The sequence below is a fragment of the Manacus vitellinus genome, unplaced genomic scaffold (genome assembly GCF_001715985.3).
Source record: "Manacus vitellinus isolate BGI_N305 unplaced genomic scaffold, ASM171598v3 scaffold_32_pilon, whole genome shotgun sequence".
In the NCBI taxonomy this organism is placed as follows: domain Eukaryota; kingdom Metazoa; phylum Chordata; class Aves; order Passeriformes; family Pipridae; genus Manacus; species Manacus vitellinus.
In genome coordinates this window covers 5,886,066-5,909,883 of record NW_021940460.1, presented here as the reverse complement: position 1 = coordinate 5,909,883, position 23,818 = coordinate 5,886,066, and the positions used below count along the sequence as shown (strand labels likewise).

At 48.5% G+C, this 23,818-nt stretch overlaps 2 protein-coding genes across 2 annotated transcripts; both read left to right on the top strand.

Annotated features, from left to right (window-relative positions):
* Positions 1 to 1,577: 1,577 nt before the first annotated feature.
* ASL (argininosuccinate lyase) lies at positions 1,578 to 7,621 on the top strand (the record flags this gene model as incomplete). Its single annotated transcript, XM_029961268.1, has 16 exons — positions 1,578 to 1,694; positions 1,946 to 2,140; positions 2,276 to 2,359; positions 2,669 to 2,725; positions 3,274 to 3,371; positions 3,531 to 3,608; positions 3,899 to 3,976; positions 4,369 to 4,421; positions 4,844 to 4,906; positions 5,092 to 5,206; positions 5,805 to 5,889; positions 6,056 to 6,115; positions 6,259 to 6,342; positions 6,614 to 6,694; positions 6,792 to 6,898; positions 7,381 to 7,621. Coding segments are annotated over 16 exons (1,506 nt in total), but the record flags the coding sequence as incomplete, so codon positions are not given.
* Positions 7,622 to 8,763: 1,142 nt separating this feature from the next.
* GUSB (glucuronidase beta) lies at positions 8,764 to 20,185 on the top strand. The gene is made up of 13 exons (XM_029961267.1): positions 8,764 to 8,790; positions 8,846 to 9,022; positions 10,669 to 10,857; positions 11,264 to 11,445; positions 11,971 to 12,113; positions 12,619 to 12,806; positions 13,683 to 13,835; positions 14,434 to 14,612; positions 14,972 to 15,118; positions 16,176 to 16,260; positions 17,829 to 18,005; positions 18,605 to 18,740; positions 19,979 to 20,185. Exons 1-13 carry the CDS (start codon positions 8,764 to 8,766, stop codon positions 20,134 to 20,136), a joined length of 1,941 nt encoding a protein of 646 aa, XP_029817127.1. The 3' UTR covers positions 20,137 to 20,185.
* Positions 20,186 to 23,818: the final 3,633 nt, after the last annotated feature.

The window sequence follows — 23,818 nt, the reverse complement described above, 5'->3', positions numbered from 1 at the left end:
AGCCGAGGTGAGGGTGAACTTTGCTTCTCCGGGGGGCTCAGCCGAGTTAAACTGTAAGTCCCAGATTCTCCAGGTTCTGCCCCGGAGCTGGGGAAGGCCAATAAGCGATGCGGTTCGTGCCTGACGACTTGTGTTTGGGCAGGAGGCACTTTCCAGCAGCTTGGGTAAACACCTCCCTGAACAAAAGCTGCGTTTTCGGTTTCCTTCCCTGGTGAGACGTGACCAGGCAGCTTGGCGAGTCACACTTGCTGCTTCCAAATGGCTGCTACAGCCCCGGCCTCCTCTGCTCCAGGTTACAGCCCATCATCTGTCAGGCTGTACAGCCACTGCTCCAACCAGAGCCCTGCAGCTGCCTAAAATTAATCTTTCAGTTTAGATTTCCTGATTGCAAATGGATGTGTTGCAATGTTTCTGCTGACCCACTTCTTACTTTGGTGGAAACCCGTAATACTTAAGTTATAGCTAGAAATTTCTGTTCCCCAGTCCAGTGCTTAACCTCTGGAATGGCCTTTAATTTAGCATCCCCTGGGCCGTGCTCCTGGGGATACCAAATGAGTGCTGAGGACCTCTGACATTTCTTTTTAAATTCTGATCCCCCCATCTGCCTTCCCTCAGCTTTTCTGACAAAGCTGCCTTAAAGATACCCAAAAGCACATTGCCCACACTCCTACCTCTGTAGGCTCTCTCCTGCTGTCCTCTCAGGCCCGTTGTTTCAGCAGGGATCAGCACAGACACGGAGACAGTCACTAGGGAAAAAATTCCTGAGGTTACTCAACAGTGCTTTGTGTGACTGGTAAAGCCCCAGCACAGATCAGTTTACAACTGTCCTGCCAGCTCCTTGCTGTCCATGGTAGTTGTAGTGCACAGCAGAAGAGACTTGGCAGGGGTGTTTAAAAAATCAAGTAGATTATTAATTATTATCCACTTCAAGTGTCCTTCAATTGCTTTTTTTTTTTTGGTGCCTGAGAGCACTGCAGAGTTGCTTTTGAAGTCTTTGATAAGCTGTAAGGCCTCTGCCCAGGTAAAATTCTTACCCACTTCAGTGCAAATCTGGCAGAGTTTGGGCTTGGGGGGTCTCTTACCTGGGCAAGCAAAAAGCTTCTCAACAAGTGACACACGTGGGCTGAGCCAGTGAGTCCATCCAGGTGCTGAATCACTGGAGGCAGAGGGTCACACACCCCCTGCTGGGACTGTGTACCTGCCTTTGGTCACCCAGTGAAGGAGCTGTGCAGGGGGCACATTCGAGTGTGTGAGGTCACTGTGTGAATCCTGCTTTGGGTGGCAAAAAGCCCCTTTTTTTCCATGTGTTTCAACACCTTTTTGTTGATTTATTTTTCCGAACATTCCTGAACCCGGAGTTCCCTTTCTGCCACGTGCATCTTATCATGCTGATTTTACACCAAAGCCTGCAAGCACATCATGAAGTCTGGAGATGCTTCAAACACTTCATAATGTGGCTTGTGCTGGCCCACAGCTCTTTGTCAGTCAAAGAACAATCTGTTAGTTAAACAGCACAAAAAGGGCTTAGAGGATACTAACTTTGACTCTAATCCTTACTGCTTTACTTTTTATCCCCTTTAAAAGGCTGTCAAAGGGTTGTTGACCTGCAGCTGCCTCAAAAGAGAAATCCATGCTGGTCTGGCACCAGGTGCCCTGATACTAATTTCAAGGACTCCCTGCAGAGTCCTGCAGAGGTAAAGTATCTTGGATGGTTCCTGAGCTAGACATCACAGCTCAGGGGTAAATAATACTGACAATGATGTGTTCTCCTTGTCTTCAACTGCTTCCAAAGATCCTGAAGTCCAGGGGTGTTTCTAGTCAGAAAGGACAGAAAGGACAGTGGCATGGCCACTGTGTTGGATAAACAGATCATTAGATATTACATAGTACACAGAAGCTGAAATGAAGTTATCAGGCCTCTTTAACTTGTTTCTTTCTCTCTCAGGGGGATAAACTCTGGGGAGGAAGATTCAGTGGAAGCACAGATCCAGTCATGGAGATGCTCAATGCTTCCATTTCCTATGATCAGAGACTGTCTGAAGTTGATATTCAGGGGAGCATGGCTTATGCCAAAGCCTTGGAGAAGGCTGGAATCCTGTCTAAAACTGAGCTGGAGAAGATCCTGGGTGGCCTGGAAAAGGTATGTCTTTCCTTCACAAACTGTGATGTGTGCTGGAATGAATGGCTCCTTACCTGACAGTAGCTTCCTTGTATTTAATAATCATCGTGGTATAAATACAGTGTGATAATAAACATCATCTGCTGATGTTTGTAGATCTCTGAGGAATGGTCCAAAGGAGTCTTTGTGCTGAAACCAACTGATGAGGATATCCACACTGCCAATGAACGCAGGCTAAAGGTTTGGGTTCTTTGTCCTCTTGTTCCTGTTCCTCCGTAGCTGGATCTGCCTGATGTCAAGGGCATGTGCCTCTGTCCCTCTGTGAAATTCCTCTGGACCCCAAGTGCACAGGCCAGTGTCTCCAAACCCCCTTCCATGGAAGTGTCACTGTACAAACACAGAACCCAAACCTGCCCTTCCCCAGAACACATCCCATGGCTACTCACAGGATCCTCAAGCTGAGTCCCTTCCAGGCAGGGAGATCTGCTCATGTGGAGTCTCTTGCTTAGAATACAGAGACACTGACAGAAATCCTCCTCTGGTCCTCAGGAACTGATTGGAGATGTAGCTGGAAAGTTGCACACTGGAAGAAGCAGGAATGATCAGGTATGTACAGAATCACTTTTTTTTTCCTCTTTCTGTATTCCTCCCCCACCTCAGGTCCTTAATTGAATTTTTTATGCCATCTTTCACATGCCCTGACACTCTCCAGCATGTACTTGGGCTTTAAACTAGTTATGCTGCAATGACTCATCCACATAGGAGAATGGGATCTGCAGGATTGCTTCCTGGTGGTAAAAGGCCACAAACCTCCCCTGACATTGCTTTGAAAGCCCACAGAAACCCTGACTCTGCTGGCTGGGATCAGTCCTTCTACTGATGACTGACTTGTGTTTGTTGAAGATTCTCTGATTCAAACTTAACAAATACCTGGGAAATCCATGGAAAAGAACAGGCTCTGGTTCTGTTCATGGAAAGCAGCACACAGCAGCTTTCACAGACAGTGACTAGGGATAGATCTGGTGAGAGGAAGACACACCTTCCCACTACATAGAACAAGGAGGGGATAACTGTGCCAAGGCTTTCGCTGAGCAATATTTGGTCACCAGATCTGTCACGTTTTGCTTAGTCTGACCGTGGCCAATCTCACCCAGGTTGTGACTGACTTGAAGCTGTTCATGAAGAATTCCCTCTCCATCATCTCCACACACCTCCTGCAGCTCATTAAGATCCTGGTGGAACGTGCTGCCATGTAAGTCCTTCTCCAAATCCAGGGCCTTGCTGGGCCAGGAGACCTGTAGGCTCGTCTTTGACTGACCCCAGTGGGGCAGCAGCAGGGGGGAGTTACAGCCCTGCCCCTGCCCTCCATCCTGGCAGCTGCTCTCACCTCCTTCTCTCCTCTGCCACACAGAGAAATCGATGTCATCCTGCCTGGCTACACCCACCTGCAGAAAGCTCAGCCCATCCGATGGAGCCAGTTCTTGCTCAGGTCAGCACCTTCCAGCCCTGGCTGGAGGAGCCTTCTCCAGCCTCGGGGCCCTGCTCTGCTGGAGCCCAGGAGTGCATCCCCCTCTGAGGGGATGGGGACAAACCAGAGGGAAACCTGCAGACTGGGACAGGACCTCCCCCTGTTCCTGTGTGGCTCTGACCAACTGGGAACCCAAACAGGGGTTGGGCAGTGGTGACCAACTCCCTGCTCCCCATCCTTTGGCCATTCTTACCTCCTGGGCTGTGACATTTTCCAGCTTCAGGTGTTTCATCTCTCCTGTCCTTCCCCAGCCATGCTGTTGCTCTGACCCGTGATTCTGAGCGCCTGGGGGAGGTGAAGAGGAGGATCAACATCCTGCCTTTGGGAAGGTAAAGTTTACTTCTTGTGTAACCCTCAGCCCTCACTTTGCTCTGAGACATGACCAAGAGGCAGATCTCTACATCCCCCTGGACCACGGGGGTCGCTATACCATAGGGACTGGAGAGCTGTGAGGGGGCAAGCCCAGCTTCTCCCACCAAAGAGAAGACTTTAACCATAAAAATACTGCTCTTATTCCTTCTTGAAATCAAGAACCAAAAGGCTTTTCCTCTTTGTTAGAAAAATTCTGGTTTACTCCAGACTTTGATGAGCTTCAGAGCACACCAAAATGAACTGGGGGAGGGAAATCTTCAGAGAGGTGTCATGACTGCCTCTAGAGCTCAGTTTTGGTTGGAATGTGCAGAATATCATGCATGACTCCTGTTTCTTTCTCCCCTGGCAGTGGTGCTCTGGCTGGCAACCCACTGGGAATTGATAGAGAGCTTCTGTGTAGTGGTAAATATCTCATTGTTACTGAGAGGCACAGAACTACTCAGAATATCTGTCACTTGGGGAAGCATTGGCACATTGGCCTGATGTTATTTTGCATGTGTTGCAGCACCTTAGTATGGGGGTGGAGGGTAATAAATAAATAAGAAAGAGGATGATCTGATACTCAGGAACAGGATGTGGGATACCAGGAGACTTGGTAAGCCAGGAGGCTTTTTAGTGCATTGAGACAGGAGGTGCCTGTGAGGTGGGAGCATAAGCAGAACCAGCCCTGGCTGTCTGGGATAAAAGCAAAGACCCCTCTAAGGATGTCTGTGTTCCTGGGACCACTCCAGGGCTCACAGTCACCTGCACACTTGGGCATCCTGGGGCATTCAAGCTCCTGTCATGCCAAGCCTGACCTCCTGTGTCCATCACCTTCCTTACAGAGCTGGACTTTGCTTCCATCAGCCTGAACAGCATGGATGCTGTTAGTGAGAGAGACTTTGTGGGTAAGCACAACTCCATCACTTCTTCCCAGTACTCTTAGATGTATGTTCTGAGGCCTTTCCAGTTAACCTCCTTTAATAAGGGCACTGAAATCCACCATCAGGAAAGAAAGCTCTAGTCAGGGCTCCCTGGGTTGTCAAGCAAACCAGCACCTTTTCCCCCTTCTGACTTCCTGCCTTCTCTGCAGTGGAATTCCTGTCTGTTGCCACCCTGCTGATGATCCACCTTAGCAAGATGGCAGAGGATCTCATCATCTACAGCACCAGCGAGTTTGGCTTTCTGACCCTCTCTGATGCCTATAGGTAAGTCTCCGGGCTGAAAGCCTTTCCCTCAGCCTCTCCTTCTTAGCTTTTCCCTCCTGAGAGCGTGGGGCAGTGTTTGGGTTCTCTCTGTGCACAAGGCTGACACAGCATTAAAAGGCTGGCACAAAGGCAGCCTCAGGGGGAATATTTCTCAGCAATGGTCACTTATTTCTGGTTCTGGTAACTCAGCCTAGTCTGCATTCACCAGACACTCCTCCTTGGCAACTGCTGGCAGAGAGAACTTCCTCCTCAGTTGGGAATGCTGCCAAAGCCCTTCCTTGACTAGTCAGGTTTGCAATCCCCACAGACTCCTTGTCTCTCAGAGTGGCACAACCACAACCCTCCCTCTCTGAGGTCACAGCATCACTTAGGCTGGCCTGCTGAAACCACCCTGGAGTGGCTTGGGTGGGAGGAGCCTCCTTTTTCCTTCCTCTTTGGGAGGTGGGACTGTGTGGCTGCTCCAGACAAGCAGTTCACTGCTTTCCTGCACTGTGAAGAGGTCTACAGGGAAGAGGGATCTATGTGTTGCCTTTGAAGGGCTGTGTCTGTATGGATGGGGGTCTTGCTCACCATTGCACTCCAAACACCTTCCTTGCAGCACTGGCAGCAGCCTGATGCCTCAGAAGAAGAATCCTGACAGTCTGGAACTGATCCGCAGCAAAGCTGGACGAGTGTTCGGACGGGTGAGCCTGAGAGAGAAGCAAGTGGGAGGGGAAACTGCTCCTAACAGGGCTGAAGCATCTTCCTTCTCCCTCTGCATAAAGAGCAGTGCCCAGTCTGGGCTCTGAACCTGTGCTGGGGGATGTGCCTGGCTCTGTAACTCACTGCCCTGCCTGTTTCTCTCTGCAGTTGGCTGCTATTCTCATGGTCCTCAAAGGACTCCCCAGCACTTACAACAAGGACCTGCAGGTAAAGCACTTGTTAGTTTTCACACCATCTCTGAGCACATACAACTGCCTTCTGCTCTCTTGAGGAGTCAGAAGAGCTGGCTGTTGGGTTTTTGGGCTGTATCACGTTGACTTACAGCCATTTCCATCCCTGTTCTAACACAGGAGGACAAGGAGGCTGTTTTTGATGTTGTGGACACCCTGAATGCTGTGCTCCAGGTTGCCACAGGAGTGATTTCGACTCTCCAAGTAAGGCTTCTTCTTCAGATTCTTGCTATTGAGCATGGTCATGGTGCACATTCTGTCAGTAACACAGGGAACAAAACTCTAGTCCCAGGATGAAAACTCTTCAGTGCCTCACCCATACTGCTCGTTTTGGTCCCCTCTGTCAACTGCTCAGGGGGTCAGAGCATCCTTTTAGAGCCAGGACCTTTCCAGGGGAATTCCTCTCACTTTGACCACTAATGTGCCCCCAAGGAGGAGCTGTTGATAACATCTCCACCTGACTGTCCTTCTGTAGATCAACAAGGAGAACATGGAGAGGGCACTGAGCCCGGAGATGTTGGCTACTGACCTGGCTCTCTACTTGGTTCGGAAAGGAGTGAGTATCAGAGAGAAACCTGGAGCTGTGACTTCTTTGGATGCAGAGAATTGCTCAGTGAGATGAGGCCCTGTGTCCTGTCCCCTTCTCACTGCAGATGCCGTTCAGACAAGCCCACGTTGCCTCTGGCAAGGCTGTCCACCTCGCTGAGACCAAAGGCATCACCATCAATAACCTCAGCCTGGAGGACCTGAAGAGCATCAGGTTTGTGTCACTGTTACCTTGCCTTGACTTCCCTCCACAGACACGGATCAACCTCCCTGGGAATGAGCCCTTCCCCAGAGTGCCGGGGCCAGGCAGCACCCCAAAATCCTCCTGGCCTGAATATCAAGGCTGTTCCTGCTGGGACTGAAAACACTGAAGGGGGACAACATTGCTTCCATTCTGCTGCAGCTGGACACGTGCATCAGCTCTTGGGAGGGACTGGGAGAAACTCATGCCCTGCCCTAGAGGCACCAGTCCCTTGAGGGGTTTGGCTCTGAACTTCCTCGGTCTCCCCTTGGAGCTGACTCTTGATCTGCCACCAGCAGCTTCTGTCAGGCTCTGCAGAAACAAGGCTGCAGGAGGCCTTTCCCTTTGGAAAAAGGCTCCGTCCTCACTCTCTCACCGCCTCTACAAACAACGAGCATCTTTAGCAGCCCAGAGCCCCCCGTGCTGTGCACTGACCGCCCTCCCTTTGCCCCCAGCCCCCTGTTTGGCAGCGACGTGTCCCAGGTGTTCAGCGTGGTCAGCAGCGTGGAGCAGTACACGGCCACGGGCGGCACCGCCAAGAGCAGCGTGTCCGCCCAGATCGAGCAGCTGCGGGAGCTGCTCAAGAGGCTGAAGGAACAAGCTTAGAGTGTGGGGAGAGATCCCGTGGATGCAGCGTTGTGCCTATCCCACTAGTCTGGAGTTAATAAACACTGGGGTGTCTGTAGTTCGCTGAAACTCCTGTCTTGTGTCTTTTTTCTTCAGGGCTGGGGTTCCCCAGCCTGGTGAGGGTTGGTGTGTGAACCTGGCAGAGGAGCTGGTTATGGGGTGTGCAAGCTCCCGAGGGATGGTGGGTGCAGAGCAGCACAGTGTCTGTGTTTCGGGGGAGGCTGGTGTTTGTCCACATGGTGCCTTCACACATCTTAGTCAATCAGACCTTCATTGTTCCCAGCTGCTCACTCCCACTCCCAGGCAATGAATAAATGAAAACCCCTAAGCAATTACACAGTAAATAAATCACAGAATCATCGAATCATCTGGGTTGGAAGGGACCTCCAAGATCATCGAGTCCAACCCTTGATCCACTACTGCTGTGGTTCCCAGACCATGGCACTGATGCCACATCCAGTCTTATCTTAAAAACCTCCAGGGACAGAGAATCCACCACTTCCCTGGGCAGCCCATTCCAATGTCTGATTACCCACTCTGTAAAGAAATTCTTTCTAATATCCAACCTAAACCTCCCCTGGCACAGCTTAAAACCATTGGCACAGCTTAAGGCCATAAAATAAATAAACAAACAAATAAATAAAATTAGGCAATTAATGACTTAAAGGCCCTAAGTAAGGAAACAATAAATAAACAAATAAATAAACCAGAAAATAAAGGCAATGAATAACTTTAAATCCCTAACTAAGGAAACAACAAATAAATAAAGGCAATGAATAACGTAACCCCCCAAATAATTAAACAACAAATAAATAAAAGTAGGCACTAAATAACTTAACACCCCTAAGCAACGAAATAATAAATAAATAAATAAATAAATAAATAAATAAAGTAGGTAATACATAAAACGGCTTAAGAAACGAAACAATAAATAAATTAATAAATGGATAGATAAATAATTAAATAAACAAACGGAAGCCGTTCGAGGAAATCCCCCCAGTCCCGGGCACAGCCCCACACTTACAAGCTTCCTTCACGCCGGCTTGCCCGCAGGGTGACGCGTGGGCAGGGACGCGCTCCCATCCCGTCGGGGCGGGCATCGGCGGTAGCTGCATTGCCGTGAGAAGCGGCAGTCGGATCGGGTCGGCCCCGCCCCCTTGGCCCGCCCCCTTGGCCCCGCCCCGCGGCACCGGGCACTGCCCACACCCAAGATGGCGGCGGCGGCCCCGGGCCAATGGGTAGCAGGGGGAGCGTGCCGGGCTGTGCCCGCTTGCTGCTGCTGCTGCTGCTTAGCTGCCGCTGCTCCGCGCGGGCGGACGGCGCTGCCCGGGATGCTGCAAGCCCCGGGACACCCCCTCCCGCGAGCGCAAGGAAGCGTCGGCGGCCTCTGCTGGAGCTTCCGCGCCGGACTTGTCTCCGGGCAGGGACGCCGGCGTTCGCGCAGCGTGGTACCGGCAGCCGCTCCGGCAGGTAGCGGGGGCGGCGGGGCCGGGGGGGCATCCCGGGGCTCAGGGTGCGGGACCCCTCCAAACCAGGCTTCATCCCGCCCCGACAGCACCGTTTCCCCCTTTCTTTCCTTCCTTTCGTTCCTTCCTTCCTCCTTTGCTTCCCCCCTTCCCTCCCCGCCGGGCTTGCGGAGCCGCTGCCCTTCGCCCCCCGCTCTGCGCTCGGTTAGGGCTGGGCAGAGGTTATTAAGGCAGTTCTTAATTATCAGCAGCCTCTGGTGATCCTTCTGATGATCCCGCAGCTGCTGCGAGGCCAGGAACCGTTTGAATGAACTCCAGCCACCTTCAGCTGCCCTGTGCTGCAGGAGCCAGGCTGGCCTTGCACAGCATTGACCTGCCCGTCAGCAGCTCAGAATAAACAGAACCGTGCCTGGAAAGGGTACTGGAATTATTTTTTTCGAAGTTGCAGAGTGCTGATAAGCAAAGTTTTAGTGTAACTGAAATCTGTTAGGAAATTAAGACCATTAACCTAAAAGAAAGAAGTTATGTATTCCATGCATAAAGCATATAAGTCATTCACAATTACTATTTTTACTCTTTTGGCTAAATTTTTGGTCAAACTGTGGAAGGGGAGAAGAGCTGAAAGACACTGTGCTGCTGGAAGTTATTGCAAAAAGTGCCAGCCAGGGGAGAGGAGTCCTGAACTATTCCCCCACAAAGGGAAGCTTAGACATGTACACTTAACCATCAGAGAATCTCCCAGAAGGAGACACTTGTTCTGGCCATCCCAGTCAAAGGATGTCCTGCATCAAATACTAGAAAATCTGCTTCACCGTCCAAGGATTTTCCCTCTGGGATTTTCTAGTGTCTGATAAAGGCACCGAGTTCTCTGCAGTGCTGGTGCTGAGTCAGCCCTGCACATGATGCTCACCCTGGGCAACCGCACCTTCCTTGTTCCCCTTTCCATGGAAAGGCTTCCTCAGGAAAGGGGAAGCTGCTGCAGCATTGTTTGTGCAAATCACGAGCTCAGCAGGTGCTAAAAATGAGCGGCTCTGTTTGGCAATAGCACCTCGATGTTCCCTCTAACCCTTACCTTAAAACAATCAAGTGAAGTGATTCTGTTGAATCCCTGTTGCTTTCAGGGGCTGAGAAAGGCTGAGCTCATTCCAAACAGTCTCCACGAACCTTCCCTGAGGAATCTGTCCAAAAATATCCATTAGTCTTGCCACTCTTTTACTACAGCTCTTAGCCTGACAAGCAGCACCCCAACAACCCCTGCATTGCTCACCCAACAGCTGGAGCTGTGCAGGAAAGAATACAGGCTGTGGGAAGCCCTGGGCTAAAACAACAACCTGGGTGGATTTTTTCCCCCCCTCACCTCTCTGATTCCATGACACCAGAGCTGTTAGTGAAAGCACTTCATTGTACATCAGGAGGGGAAAAGATATGAGCAGCTGTTTCCTGCAGGAACAGGCAAATTCCCGTGCCTGCTGCTAATCAGGACTTGTGTAGGACCTGTGACAGACCACACCAGTTTCTAAACAGGATTTCCCGAGTTATTTCCCCCTTGGCAAAGGGATTGTAAGGCTGTTGTGGTAGGGGACACCTCCAGCAGTAAAATTTCTCTTTTTAAATGATCTCTTCCTTCCCTTTCCATGAAACTCCTGCCAGACTGGCCCTGTGATTGACATGCCAGTGCCCGCCAGCTTCAACGACCTGACCCAGGACCCCAGCCTGGAGAACTACATCGGCTGGGTGTGGTATGAGAAGGAGGTGCTGCTCCCTGCCCGCTGGCTGCAGGACTCCCCCAGCACCAGGGTGGTGCTGCGTTTTGGGAGTGCCCACTACTACTCCATCGTGGTACGTGAGATTGTCCGTGTGCTCCCAAAATTGTGCTGCACTGGAATTGGGCTAGTAGCATCTCTGCCTAGAGTTTGTATCCCTTTGCTGTTTTCTTCCCTCTTGCCTGTTTTTCCCCAGCCAAGAACTTGTCCGTGATTTCCAGTTTCTCTTTGCTCCAATATCAGGACTAGTTCCTAAATATTTCCTCGCTAAACTGTGTCTCAGTGACATTTGTAGGTAAACCAGACCTACCTCCTGGCAAAGGAAGGGCTTTTGGATTGATCCTTTGAGGATCAAGAGCCCAGAAAAAGGTTCAGTGTTGCTGGGGATCCTGACTGCCCTTTGCTGGGCTCCTTCCCTTCTCTGCACTTCGCTTGCCACAAAACCCCAATAACTCCGTTTTTTTGGGTGTCTTCTCTTGCAGTGGGTCAACGGGGTGCAAGTGGTGGAGCATGAAGGGGGACACCTCCCTTTTGAAGCTGATATCAGCAGCATTGTCCAGGGCAGCCCAGGGACCCTCTGCCGCGTCACTGTCGCACTCAACAACACCCTGACACCCCACACTCTGCCCCCGGGGTCCATCCAGTACATGACTGACAAAACAAGGTGAGTTGCCAAGGTGCTGCACTGCTGGGCTAATCCCAGGGATGGGGGAGTGGGAATTTATTCAGCTGCTGGTGCGTGAAACCCTCCAAGCAACTCACAAAAGCATGGAATTGTATTTATGCTGAGATTCAGCAGTTGAGCAGGGAGGAGTTTAAGCTTTGGTGCTGCAAGAAATCAGCACTGAGTTATTGCATCTCTTTTATACACAGGGAGCTGAGATTAAGTGATTTGTCAAGCTGAATCAATGGCAGATTTGAGAAGCTTGAATTCAGCTGGAAACTGCAAGTACCTGCTATCCTGAAGGATCAAACTCTTTGGGCTCCAGATGTTTGTTAGCTGGCAGAATCCTTTAGTGTAGCAGCAGTAGCACCACTGAAAGACAGATCCACCCTGTTGTAAAGACTATTTTACCAGCCAGCAGCTGTGATTACTTGACTATTTTGCATTGCCAGCATCCATATGCTGCCTTCAGTTCTTGTGTAATGAAGCATAATGTAGCCATTTCTCCTTGTCTTGCTCACTCAGGTATCCCAAGAACTATTTTGTGCAGAACACCAGGTTTGATTTCTTTAATTATGCTGGAATCCATCGCCCGGTTGTGCTTTACACCACTCCTTCTGCCTACATAGATGATATTACTGTGACAACTACTTCATCAGAGCATGTTGGTAGGTCCAGAACAATTACAGCAGCTACCTCAGGCTCCAAATGGAGATGACAAGGGCAGCAGAGAGAATATCCTGCAAAAGCCTGACTGAATTTGTTTCCTAGTGGCTTTCTCTTGAACCTGAGCTGGCCAATTGCACAGCTCAGCAGCTGCAAGAATGTGGTAAAACATTCAGAAACAATAACAAAACCAAGAAGTTGTTGCAAGTTAAAGTCAAGGGAGGATCAGGTGTTTCTCAAAGTAGAATTTCTCAGTAGGAGCAGTCTTCCTGCCACTTAGAGCAGGATTATCTCTGAGTGAGAGCTGTGTGATACACAAACCTTGTTGGAAAATTCTAGACCACAAGACAGGCAGGTCCTGCTTCTTACACTGGATTCATGCCACTGTTGTTGTTCTACATCTCCCTCATTTTTAATGCTGTTGTATGTGAAAAGCCCCCAACATGTGATACAAGTATTCCCCCTGCTGTGTCAGTCTCTGATAGTCTTTTGTTTCCTTTGAACCAGCAATGGTGCAGTACAAGGTGTCAGTTGTTGGCAGCACAGCCTATTCCTTGTCCCTGAGTTTACGTGACCAGGAGGGGAAAGTGGTTGCTACAGGAGATGGGCCAGAGGGAGAGCTCAAAGTCCTCAACCCAAATCTTTGGTGGCCTTACCTGATGCACGAGAACCCTGGATACCTTTACTCCTTAGAGGTAAAGTGGCATTTCTTCCTTTCTGTGTGTTCTCTCTGTCTGATTGGGTTAAGGAACTGCCCTATGGACCATCTTCTCTTCTCTCACAGCTCCTGTTCATGTGACCAGCGTGGCATTGCTAATTAGGCAGTAATCAAATCAAGCTTTGGCAGCTCCCTGGGTGCTGAACTGCAAGGTCTGGCAGTGAGAAGGGCATGCCTGGAGTGCACACATGTGCTCTGAGGTCCTTCACCTTTAGGGCCCAGTCCATCCCATTTGAGACCATACAGGGGAGGAGATACCCTGCACGTTGAGAGCAGAGTCTCTGAGGAGCAGGCTGCCAACCTCTTCCACAGGCTTTGCCACGCAGTCAGCTTTCTTTCTACTCTTCAAGAGTTCAGCTTTAATAGCTGGAGCCTTGGAGGACTCTCTGTGAGTTAAGGATCAGTAGTGATGTTTTGATGCAGAAATCAGGGCAGATGAGCTGCTGTGAGTCTCCAGGGTCTCAGGTCTGTATCTCTTGTGACATGTCAGTCGCTGCCAGGTACAGGGCAGAGAAGTGGTCCTACTGTCTTGCTTGGGGGGATGAAATGGGCCAGACGAGTATGGGGGAAAGACACTGCAGCTCTTGGGGTGAGCAAGCCCCAGAAGGGTCATCCAGCAGCTCATTCTTCATCCTTTAACTTCCCCAGCTTGGATTTCTATTTTCTGTTTGGTCAGCCCTTGCTCCTACCCTGAGGACAGCGGATGAAGCAGCAGTGAGGAGCAGGCTCTGTGCCGAGGCAGGGCTGGGAAGCGGACGGGAGGTCAAAACAGCTCTCCCAGACAGAGGGGAGGGAGCCCAGGGCGTCCCTGTGAACCCCAGCACATCACTCACCTTCCTCCTTGGCAATCCAGGTGAAAATGCAGGCGCAGGTGGAGGGGGCGTTGCTGGAGGACGTGTACACACTCCCGGTCGGCATCCGCACCGTCCACGTCACCAGCACCCAGTTCCTCATCAACGGCAGGCCCTTCTACTTCCACGGCGTCAACAAGCACGAGGATTCAGATGTGAGTGTGGGCACCCACGGGCCCCTCACCTCACCTGCCTGCCTCCCCTCCCCTCCAAGGGGCTGTTTCCTCACACCCTTCTCCCAGGCTGGGAGCTGCCAGGGGTGAACTCCTACCGGCACTAAGGGGACACCATGCCATAGTCCCAACATCCCTCAGGGTGCATGGGTGGGCCTGGGGTGTGCTGGTGGAGATGCTGAGCCATCTCCAGCCGTGGCTTCCAGTCAGACATGCTGACATACAGTCAGTCAGCAGTGGGGGTGGTGGGGTCACTGTGAGGGTGGTGAGGCCCTGGCACAGGTTGCCCAGAGAAGCTGTGGCTGCCCCATCCCTGAAAGTGTTCAAGGCCAGGTTGAACGGGGCTTGGAGCAATGTGGGATAGTGGAAGGTGTCCTTGCCCATGGCAGGGGGTGGAACAGGATGGTCTTTAAGGTTCCTTCCTCCCCAAACCCCTCTGACTGTGATAGCTGCTCTCGGATTCCCGGCCCCTGGCAGTGCTGGAGATGGATCCCGCAGGGAAGCCATGGTGCTTGGCTAACACGTGGGGAGAAGCCCCAGCCCAGCAGTGGGACAGGGAGTGATCTCTCTCTCTCCCCAGATCCGTGGCAAAGGCCTTGACTGGGCCCTGATTATGAAGGACTTCAACCTGCTGCGCTGGCTGGGGGCAAACTCGTTCCGCACCAGCCACTACCCCTACGCCGAGGAGATCATGGACCTGTGCGACGCCTACGGCATCGTGGTCATCGACGAGTGCCCGGGGGTGGGCATCAAACTGCCGTAAGGAACCGCTCAGCACACCCTGCCCTTGTTCCTCTCTGCCTCTCTGAGCCACCTCAAAGCTGTCCCCTCCCGTTGTCCCGATAACGGGAGTACTTTGCTCTATTTAGAAATCGCCCCATTGCGCCACGTGTGCCTGGAGGGGTTGGGCAACCCAGGGGCATTTTGCCACATGGCTCAATTAATGAGCCCAAACCACGGCCCTGAACTGTGCAGAGACCTTTGGGGAAGTAGGGCACGAGCCATACTCAGTGTCAAGGCTCAGCTGGGCTCGTGCACCCCAGAGTTTTCACAGGGAAAGGCAAAGGGGGATGGATTTTACGCCCTCACCTCACTGGGTCTCACCTCTTGTCTTTAAGCGAGAGCTTTGGGAACAAGTCCTTGCAGCACCACCTGGCTGTGATGGAGGAGCTGATCCGCAGGGATAAGAACAGGCCCTCAGTTGTGATGTGGTCGGTGGCCAACGAGCCGGCCTCAGAGCTGCCCCCAGCAGGCTTCTACTTTAAGTAAGTGCATCTCCTTGTACAGAGCTGAGGTCTGAATGTTGGCAGATGATGCATCTTCTTCCTTTGGGATGGCACAGAGAAGCAGTTAAAGAGAGGGCAGGCGTTTTTTGGGAACCCTGAAGCCATATGTGCAGATGAAAACTGAAAATGTAACTGCTGCATGTGTGGAATTGATGCTCAACTGTCTCAGCCTGTTGGCTTTGAACCAGTAAGGTTCTGCAAAATTACCAGGAATCCATGTGGTCTGAGCACCTCTTCTTGAGCTAAGGATAAAGCAAAATCAGACCTGAGGGCAACAGAATATTCCTTGTTACCACTGGAAGTGCTGAATTCTTTGAGAATTACAGCAAAGCTGTAAAATAATTGGCCTTTCATTCTGAAGACAAAGTTCTTCAGTCAGTGCCAGTTACTTGTTCTGCAGGAGACTGTGACACCCCACTTCAAAGCCACTGCTTCAAGTCCCTACAGACCCCTTGGTTTTATTTTTAAAGAGATTTAAGCTTTGGATAGCCAAGAGGCAGCTCTGCAGTGGGGTAGCAGACCATCCCTTGTAGCTGTAGGTGCTTTAAGAGGTAACTGTGAAGTTTAATTCATCAGAATGATCCACCACCCTCCTGCCACACTGGGGTTGCAGCAGGGCTTGACCCTCCCCTTCTGTCTCATCTCCCTCAACTCAGGGTTTCCTCAAAAGCAGCCAACCTCTGCCTGCTCTGGCACAGGGATAGGGCCTCGTGCTTCTGCAGGAACACATCCCAAGAGTTGTTCACAAACTTCCCATTACCCTTTTACACTTTTGTCCTCAAACTCGCTGTCCCTTCTCCAACTCCTAAGCTGCTGGCACCAACAGACAAATTCAGGTGCCTGTGCTTGGTGTGCTTCCACTCTGCTCTTCAGGTGGGACAGCAACCAATATGTGACAGATAATCTATTTAATTAAAAATACTGGCTGCTAAATCAAAAACCAGCTCGAGGTGGGGTGGAAGGACAGAGAGCCTGGGGAAATGGGGCTGTGCTTCTCCATGCTGTTGTTGAACTCTGTTTTACTGTTTGCAAACAGGACAGTGATAGCTCACACTAAAGCTCTGGATCCCTCCAGACCAGTAACCTTTGTGACAGAGGCTAATTACGCCCTTGACCGTGGTGTAAGTTTACTTTATTTTCTAGCCTTTTTTATTTTTTTTAAATTCATACATTAAATTTCCTCTCCTTGTCCCTTGCTTTACAGTCCTTCCCCCCCACACCTCCCCAGATTTACTGGAGATATTTAACAGGGAAAGGCAGAAGAAAACTTATGGGTTTGTTTCTAGTATAAAGCACCTTGTCCTGTAGTTGTAGTCCCACTGGAAAAAAAAGTATCTGTAAGAGAGAACAGTTCTTTGTGTGCAGGATTATACCCCTGGATTCCATTAATATTGTCATGCTTTGCTATTCCCATTGATTGTGTTTACAAATGCTCACTCAGGATTTTCACTTGCAATTAAGCCAAAGCTTAAACCTCTTTAAAACACTAACAACCCTTGTGGAAGTCTAAAGGAAGGAAGCTTTGCTTTAATTCCTACTTTAAACTGCTCTAGATCTTCTCTGGCAGATGTCTATTTGTGTTGAATAATCTAAAAAGCTCTTCCAGCTTCATAATTAAAGCCCTAGAGCTGGATAAATAGCCAAGGGGTATTTTTCTTGGATGTCTGTGCCTTTGGCCATAGCATGAACCAAGGAATTTAAACACATACATTTGTTTCCAGGGTAGTTCCTGTGTAATTTTTAATTTTTCAAGGTGGCTTTGTAATGCTTGTCACTGCTGTACCACAAACACTTGGAGCAGGTGAGTCTGGAGGTACCTGGTACTACCACACGTCTGTGCTACAGGTTACACTTTGTGTTGCTTCTAAGCTGTTCTACAGTTACCAGTGTGTAACTCCAAGGTCTGTTCCTGCCCACCCCAGGAAAAAAAAATCACCTGATGGCCTCAGTTTTGAAGGAGCCCAGTAGGAATCTGCTCTTGGATATTGCTGTTGAATCAGGCACTTGCACACCAACTCCAATATCCTGTCCCTGTGAGATGCTCTGACCACCCTGAGCACAGGAAAACAAAGCCAAAGAACAGATCTCATACACTGATGTGATATTAGAACTTTTTTTTCTTTTATTACAAAACATGTTAAGAGAACATTGAACAAGTTACATACAACATCACTTTATCTTTAGTGGGCTTTTGTGCCCTTTTTTCATACTGTCCATGTGGTAGAAATGGCATAGAACTTGCAGAATGCTCAGTCTTAGTATTGCACCATCGATGCACAAATTTAGCTGCTTGCCAAAATATTTGACCACTGACTTGGTTATCACATTCCAATACTCAAAAAGTACATCTAAATGTACCTGCAAGCCAGAGACATCTTGGAAAGAAAAGCTTCTAACAAACCTGAGATGAAATGGGCTGATCTTGTCTAACTCTTTGCTGTGACTTCCTAAGTCTGTAAGAAAAATACCAAATTAATATGCTATTAGCTTATTAAATTTATCCTGCCTTTTTTTTTTTTTCTGGGAAAGATATGTTTGGAGGGCCTGAGTAATGGGGAAAAAGACTTCATTCTACATGTAATAACCCTGGATTCCATTAAATGAACCCGAAGGAGGATTTAGCTTTACGAGAGAAGGTTGTCTCCGTTGAGCTCTGTGACAAAACACTCTCACCTTGTTTTTTTTGTAGGCTCCCTACGTGGATGTGATTTGTGTAAATAGCTACTTCTCCTGGTACCACGACCCAGGCCATCTGGAAGTGATTCCACTACAACTCACAGCACAGTTTGAGAACTGGTATAAAGCCTACCAAAAGCCCATTATCCAGAGTGAATACGGAGCAGACTCGGTTCCTGGACTCCACAGTGTAAGTGTTGGAGATGTCCCAGGTGGAAACAGCTCTGCTGCTCTTACAGGGCAGCACAATTTCATTGGCAGAGATGGGCCCTGAGCCTGCCTTTGTTTTGAGATGCAGTAGCTGTCAGTGCCTGGAAGACTCCAGGATTGTAATCCTGCTCCACCAAAATCAATGAGCTTTGCCACCAGCAGAGGTTAGAGTCTACCTAAAGAGGAGCTCTCAGCTTTGACTGAGAGCACTGAGCACTCTGAAATCTGTACTTTGGCAGTGGTAGAAAATGCTGAACTGGAAGATGCAACACTGGATGGTGATGTCATGGTGCTGTCACACACAGAAGGGGATGGCACTGCTGTCCCTGCCATGACAAAGACCACCACAGCCTCTCCCTAGGAATACCTGGAATTCTGTTTGTAGGTTATGTGTGTGGCCCCTTGCAATGTCAGTAGTTGCCAGCTGTCACTCCACAGCCATTGTTAACACAGCAGCAATGAAAAGACCAAGCAACCACCAAGTCTGTCTTCAGGAAGCAGGTCCCCAGTAAAGGGAAGTGCCTTTGCTGGGATTAACTGTCACCTGCACTCAAGGCCACCTCTTTTCCCTGGCTGTAGGATCCACCCCTCATGTTCAGTGAGGAGTACCAGAAGGCCATGCTAAAGGAGTACCACGCTGTTTTTGACAAGAAGAGGAAGGAATATGTGATTGGGGAGCTCATATGGAATTTTGCTGATTTCATGACTAATCAAGGTAAGCTTCTATCTGTGCTCCAAACAACTCTCCATCCTCCCTGGTTTATGCCACACAAACAATATTGGGCTGTAGGGTAGGACAAAGGGCCCTCTGTTTACCAAGACAGAGCACTGCTGGTTCCTGTGACAAAATCCAGCATGACCAGAGCCAAGAGGGAAGAGGGAAGGTCCTGCCTGTACTTAAAGCATCCTCTCTCCAGCCTGAGCTCCTGCAGAGATGATCCCCAGAACACGAGATAGTGCACTAGGGCAGAGCAAGGGAAGCTTGTGAGCAGACCCAGACTGCTCCTGTTTCTTGGCCACCCTCAATTCAGAGCTCATTCAGCTGTCAGGATGTGTCTCACTTCGTATTTAATCTACAGCTGCCCTTAGCAACAGAGCACCCTAAATAATGGATCATTAACTTGGTAGAGGTTTAGCAACAGAGGAGCAGATGCCACACTGGCAGACAACTGTCTATCATGACACTCCATCCACCATTAATAAATGAGAAGTGCAGTCACAAAGTACTGGGCATTCCTTAATCTACAGTGCAGTCACAGAGAAATTAAACAATTACAGCTCAAGGGACCTGGTAAGGAACCACTTCTGCTTGTGCCACCTACAGTGAGCTCAGGGGTGAACAGTCAGTGTTGACTGCAGGCAGAGAAAACCACTAAGAATAATCCAGAGAGCACCAATACAGGCAGTAGAAAGCTCAGTCAGTGCAGTGCAGGGTCAGAAAAGTAGTATCAACTTCAAACAGGAGGATGGAGAAAATGTAGACAAGTTCACATGCACAGATGCAGTCCCAGTCTCTCTCTGTGCTGCAATCCTCTTTTCTACTTTCCTTTGAGAACTAAAATAGGCTAAAAGGACAGACACCACTAAAGGACAGGACAGTCAAATAGTCATCAACATTTTCCAACCATCAAATTTCAAGGTGGAACCAGTGGCAGGAATATCTATTGTAAATATAATACTGCTCAGGTTAATGGGCACACCCAATTTAAGTGCCATCGATTTCCCAGCTGTAAATACACTGAATTGCAGCTGTATTGCTCTGTGACATCAAATCATTGTGCCAGGGAGACACAAGTTACATCAGCCAAGTTCCCCGTTGTACCCTGACTGTGTGGAGAAGAAAGTGCATAGGTCTCTTCCTCCTAACCTGATTTAGTACATACACTGTCACAGTTCAAGTAGGGCATACAAGAGCATGTTATATATCCCTGCTTTATTTTATAACCTCTACAGGGACCACACGTGTTTTGGGGAACAAGAAAGGAATATTTACCCGCCAGCGACAGCCCAAAGCAGCTGCTTTTGTTCTTAGAGAAAGATACTGGAAGATTGCAAATGAATCAAGCTGTCTTCCTCCTGTAATAACATCACATGCCCTCTTTTTAAAATGAAATCAAAGGGTATTACGCTGAACTTGTTATTAAATTTCTGTTTTAATAACTTTTGTGCCTGACTCAAGTCTTGCAAGTCTAATGCGATTTCTAGTCCACCTGAAGGAGTTACTATGATGTGAAGCAGATCAGAAACACTGGTTTCCTCTGCTTAGCCATGTCTGGAGGCTTCCTGTTTCCAGAGAGTAAAACAAATATTCAGAGTTTCAAGGAGCTGAAGTTAGAGATCCTGACTGAGGTATCTGTTTATGGCAAAAAACCCCAACACAAATATTACATGACACAAATCAATGCTGAAGACTTAAAAAAAATAAAATATCTAAGTTACTGTAAACGAACATCACATCCCCCTAATGCAAATGAGGTTTTCCAGTTATACTCCCCTAAGAGTTACACTACTCAGATCACAGCAAATTGTCCACAGAGGAGCAGAGTTTATGCAGCTTCTCCTGCCTGACAGGATGGGTGTGTGAGAACTCCTGAGCACTCACAGCATTCAGGAAGGGTAAGAACCACTATGAGGACACCCAACATACTCCCAACACAGTATGGAATTCATACTACAGCAGCAAGGTGGAATATGTTAGATAGGCAGGTATTACAGCAACTGAACTTTAATAAAACTATTTCTTTTACTCACAGTACCAAAACTGCCACTATTCGATGCAGTTTTACCTTCCAGCACAGAAGGGCTTCCTTCATATTAAACTGTCACCATGGACTACAGCAACAGCAGTCTAAGAGGGCAGGTTTGTTCTAAACCTTTCTGGTAGTGGCCTGGAGTAGTCTGGGGTAGGGCCATGTGTAAATTAACATGCTGCTTCAGGCAGCACAACGGTGTAATAACGTCCCTTTGGGGCTGCACACCAGTCTTAGGGCACTCTAAAGGCCTGGCTCGAGACTGTCACAGATCACAGCAACACTCACAGAGGAGCTCAGAACACTTAGTCTGCACACATCTTACAGCAACATCCCAGGGTCGTCCCAAGAGCAGCATCACAGGGAGCAGAACGACAAAACTGGAGGCTGCCCAGTGAATTTGGGAGGTTGGTACAATTAGGTAGTTTTAATGATTCACAGACTCTGTGTGAAACTGTTGCTATGACTCCCTTTTCTAACGCTTTCCTGTGTTGGTGGCTCAGGAAAGTGACCAAAATCTGACAATATAAAGAAAATATTTGCTCTTATGTTTTGTGGTGGCCAAATTCTCTTTCCTTTAGAGGTGGTACATTAGGAATCAACCCCACCTTCCACCCTGCCACACGCAGAATGAGGGCACAGATGTTTGCTGCAGACTTCAAAACAATTATAAAGTTTTTAAGGGAAAAGAAACCACACACTATTGACATTCCTCACACCATGTTAGGTCTAGATCTTCTATATAACTAAAGCCCCAGAATATAAAAGTCTATGCACAGTAAAAAGACACTTGTTCAAACGTACCATGGTAGAAGCAATTACCATATTTAAGCCCACTACCAGTGTTTGAAAGTCATCTCAACTTCTCCATCTCCAGACATCATTATTTAAAGAAGAAAATCTTTTTCTTCCCCATTTCACCAGACAGGACATACCAAAACACAGAGAAAGATCTGACACTGTTCACCCATCACAAACCAGGGCTCAGATCCCTGTGGTAACACGGGGCTGGCAGCTGCAGAAGAGGCAGTTTTAACTTCATTCAGTCCAACACAACAGATGCAGAGTTTAATACCCATATGTATGAAAAGCACACATTTGAGCTCAGTTCCTGCTTGTTCTGACCAGCTCAGTGCAATCCTAAACCCAAGCCCTCCTACCCAACCCTTCCCAGCAGCTCCCTCAGGCCCCCAGATCCAGGAACACACACAGAGCATTTTCCAGATCCTTTCTGATCTTGTGGGAGTGGGTTCAAGCAGACCCACAGAACCAATAAAGCAGGAAGTGATAAAGATCACACACTGAATGTTAGGTGGTTTTTTCTTTTTGCACGTTGCTTAAAGAACTGTAAACAATTAAAGCCTCAAGTCAACGCTGCTCAGCCTCTACACACCCAGTGCACACAACGTGATGAAGCTGCAGGAATTCTATAAACTGGGATCTGTGGGGAATCGAGTGCTTTAAACTACTGCTAACACACACAATGTCTTTGAAAAAAAAAGCCCACAACTTAGTACATTTCTAGAAACAGAATTACAGTACTGACGTTAAAAACAGTTTCTAAGGCTCAGACTGAGTCCAAAAAGGCCTCTGATTGGGTTCATTCAAGCTCTTATGTTTGGACTGCATGAATGCAGCATAAGAATGATTGCAGCAAGACGTCCACAGGTAATTTCTACATTTATTATTTTTTTTTTTATACCAAAAAAGTTATGTGCAACAAATAGAATTCGTACATATTTACATTGTTTTACCTGTTAGCAAAATTGTATCCTAAACCTCTGATATAGAATCTCTCAGCCTGTATCGATGAAAGGAACATCTGCCCAATGACTCCATCTCAATGGGTGTTTAATTTGGAGTTTAAAGCACTAGGAATAAATAGTTGATGGAACATACTATACAGAACAAACACCTAATATTTAGGCCATGCTTAATACAGTTTTATGGTAACAGAATACTTCATCTTTTCTGGAACGGTTTTGTCTAGTTCACGTTTAAACAACATTGGCAGAATCAAAGCCATTCAATCTCTGACTTCAGCCCACATAAATCAGGAGCATCAAGTGCTGCCTGAAGCACCTCACCAACCTCCTGGAACAATTGAGAGACTCTGTACAGCAGCAGACAAACACTACAGAATGCAGAAACCTCCTCACAAGAGATCTGTTGCCACTTCAGGCATCAAAGGTGGTCGGGAATGTTTCATTGGCCTCAGCATCCGAACACCTTACACCGAGAAACTTCCAAGAACACTCATTTCCTCAACGAGACTTGAATGCTTTGTTGGCCTTTAAGAGTAGCAAGTACCTTACAGTAAGAGGATTTCAGGAATGTTTAATTCCTAAGCAGGTTTTGGGATGAGGTTCTTTTGCCTTTCCAATCCGCCCCTCGCCGAGGAACTTCCAACTGAGGATATTCGGTGACTCTGAGAGCCAAAGAGGGGGAGGAAGGACCCAAATTCAGAACCACTGTTTGGATATTGTGAATTTTTTCCCTCTGTTCTCATGAGTGTTGAAACCACAACGAGGATCTGTGTAACATCCCCCTGTCCCTTGCCAGCCCAGGTATTATTTACCTGTGTTTTCCTGTATCCTCAAGATTTCTCGGAATTTGCCTTTGGGTTTGGAAGGGTGAAATCAGAATCAACCACACGTTTCTCACCATGTCTGTTTTGGCTGGGGCAGGCAGGGGGGCACTCCTCTGATTTCCATCACATCACAACCTGTGCCATTTTACTGGAAGAAAGATGCTGTTTCTATCATTGGGAGCAACAAGGAGAGTCAAAGAACTGGAAGCAAAGAGGTCCAAATTTCTACTGCTAAGATTATTTTGCCCTTTATTCAGGCCAACTGCATTTCTGAAGCACGAGAGAGAAACAGAAGAGTCAGGGCCGTTTCTAGCAAATCACTTCCAGTAAAAAGTAACTGCAAGAAAAGCACACAAGACAAAAGAGTTCACAATTAAGGATCAGATTTGCAAGTCTGTGCACAAAGTGTAGCTGCAAATTCTTCCAGAGACCAAACTCCAGTTCCATTTGATC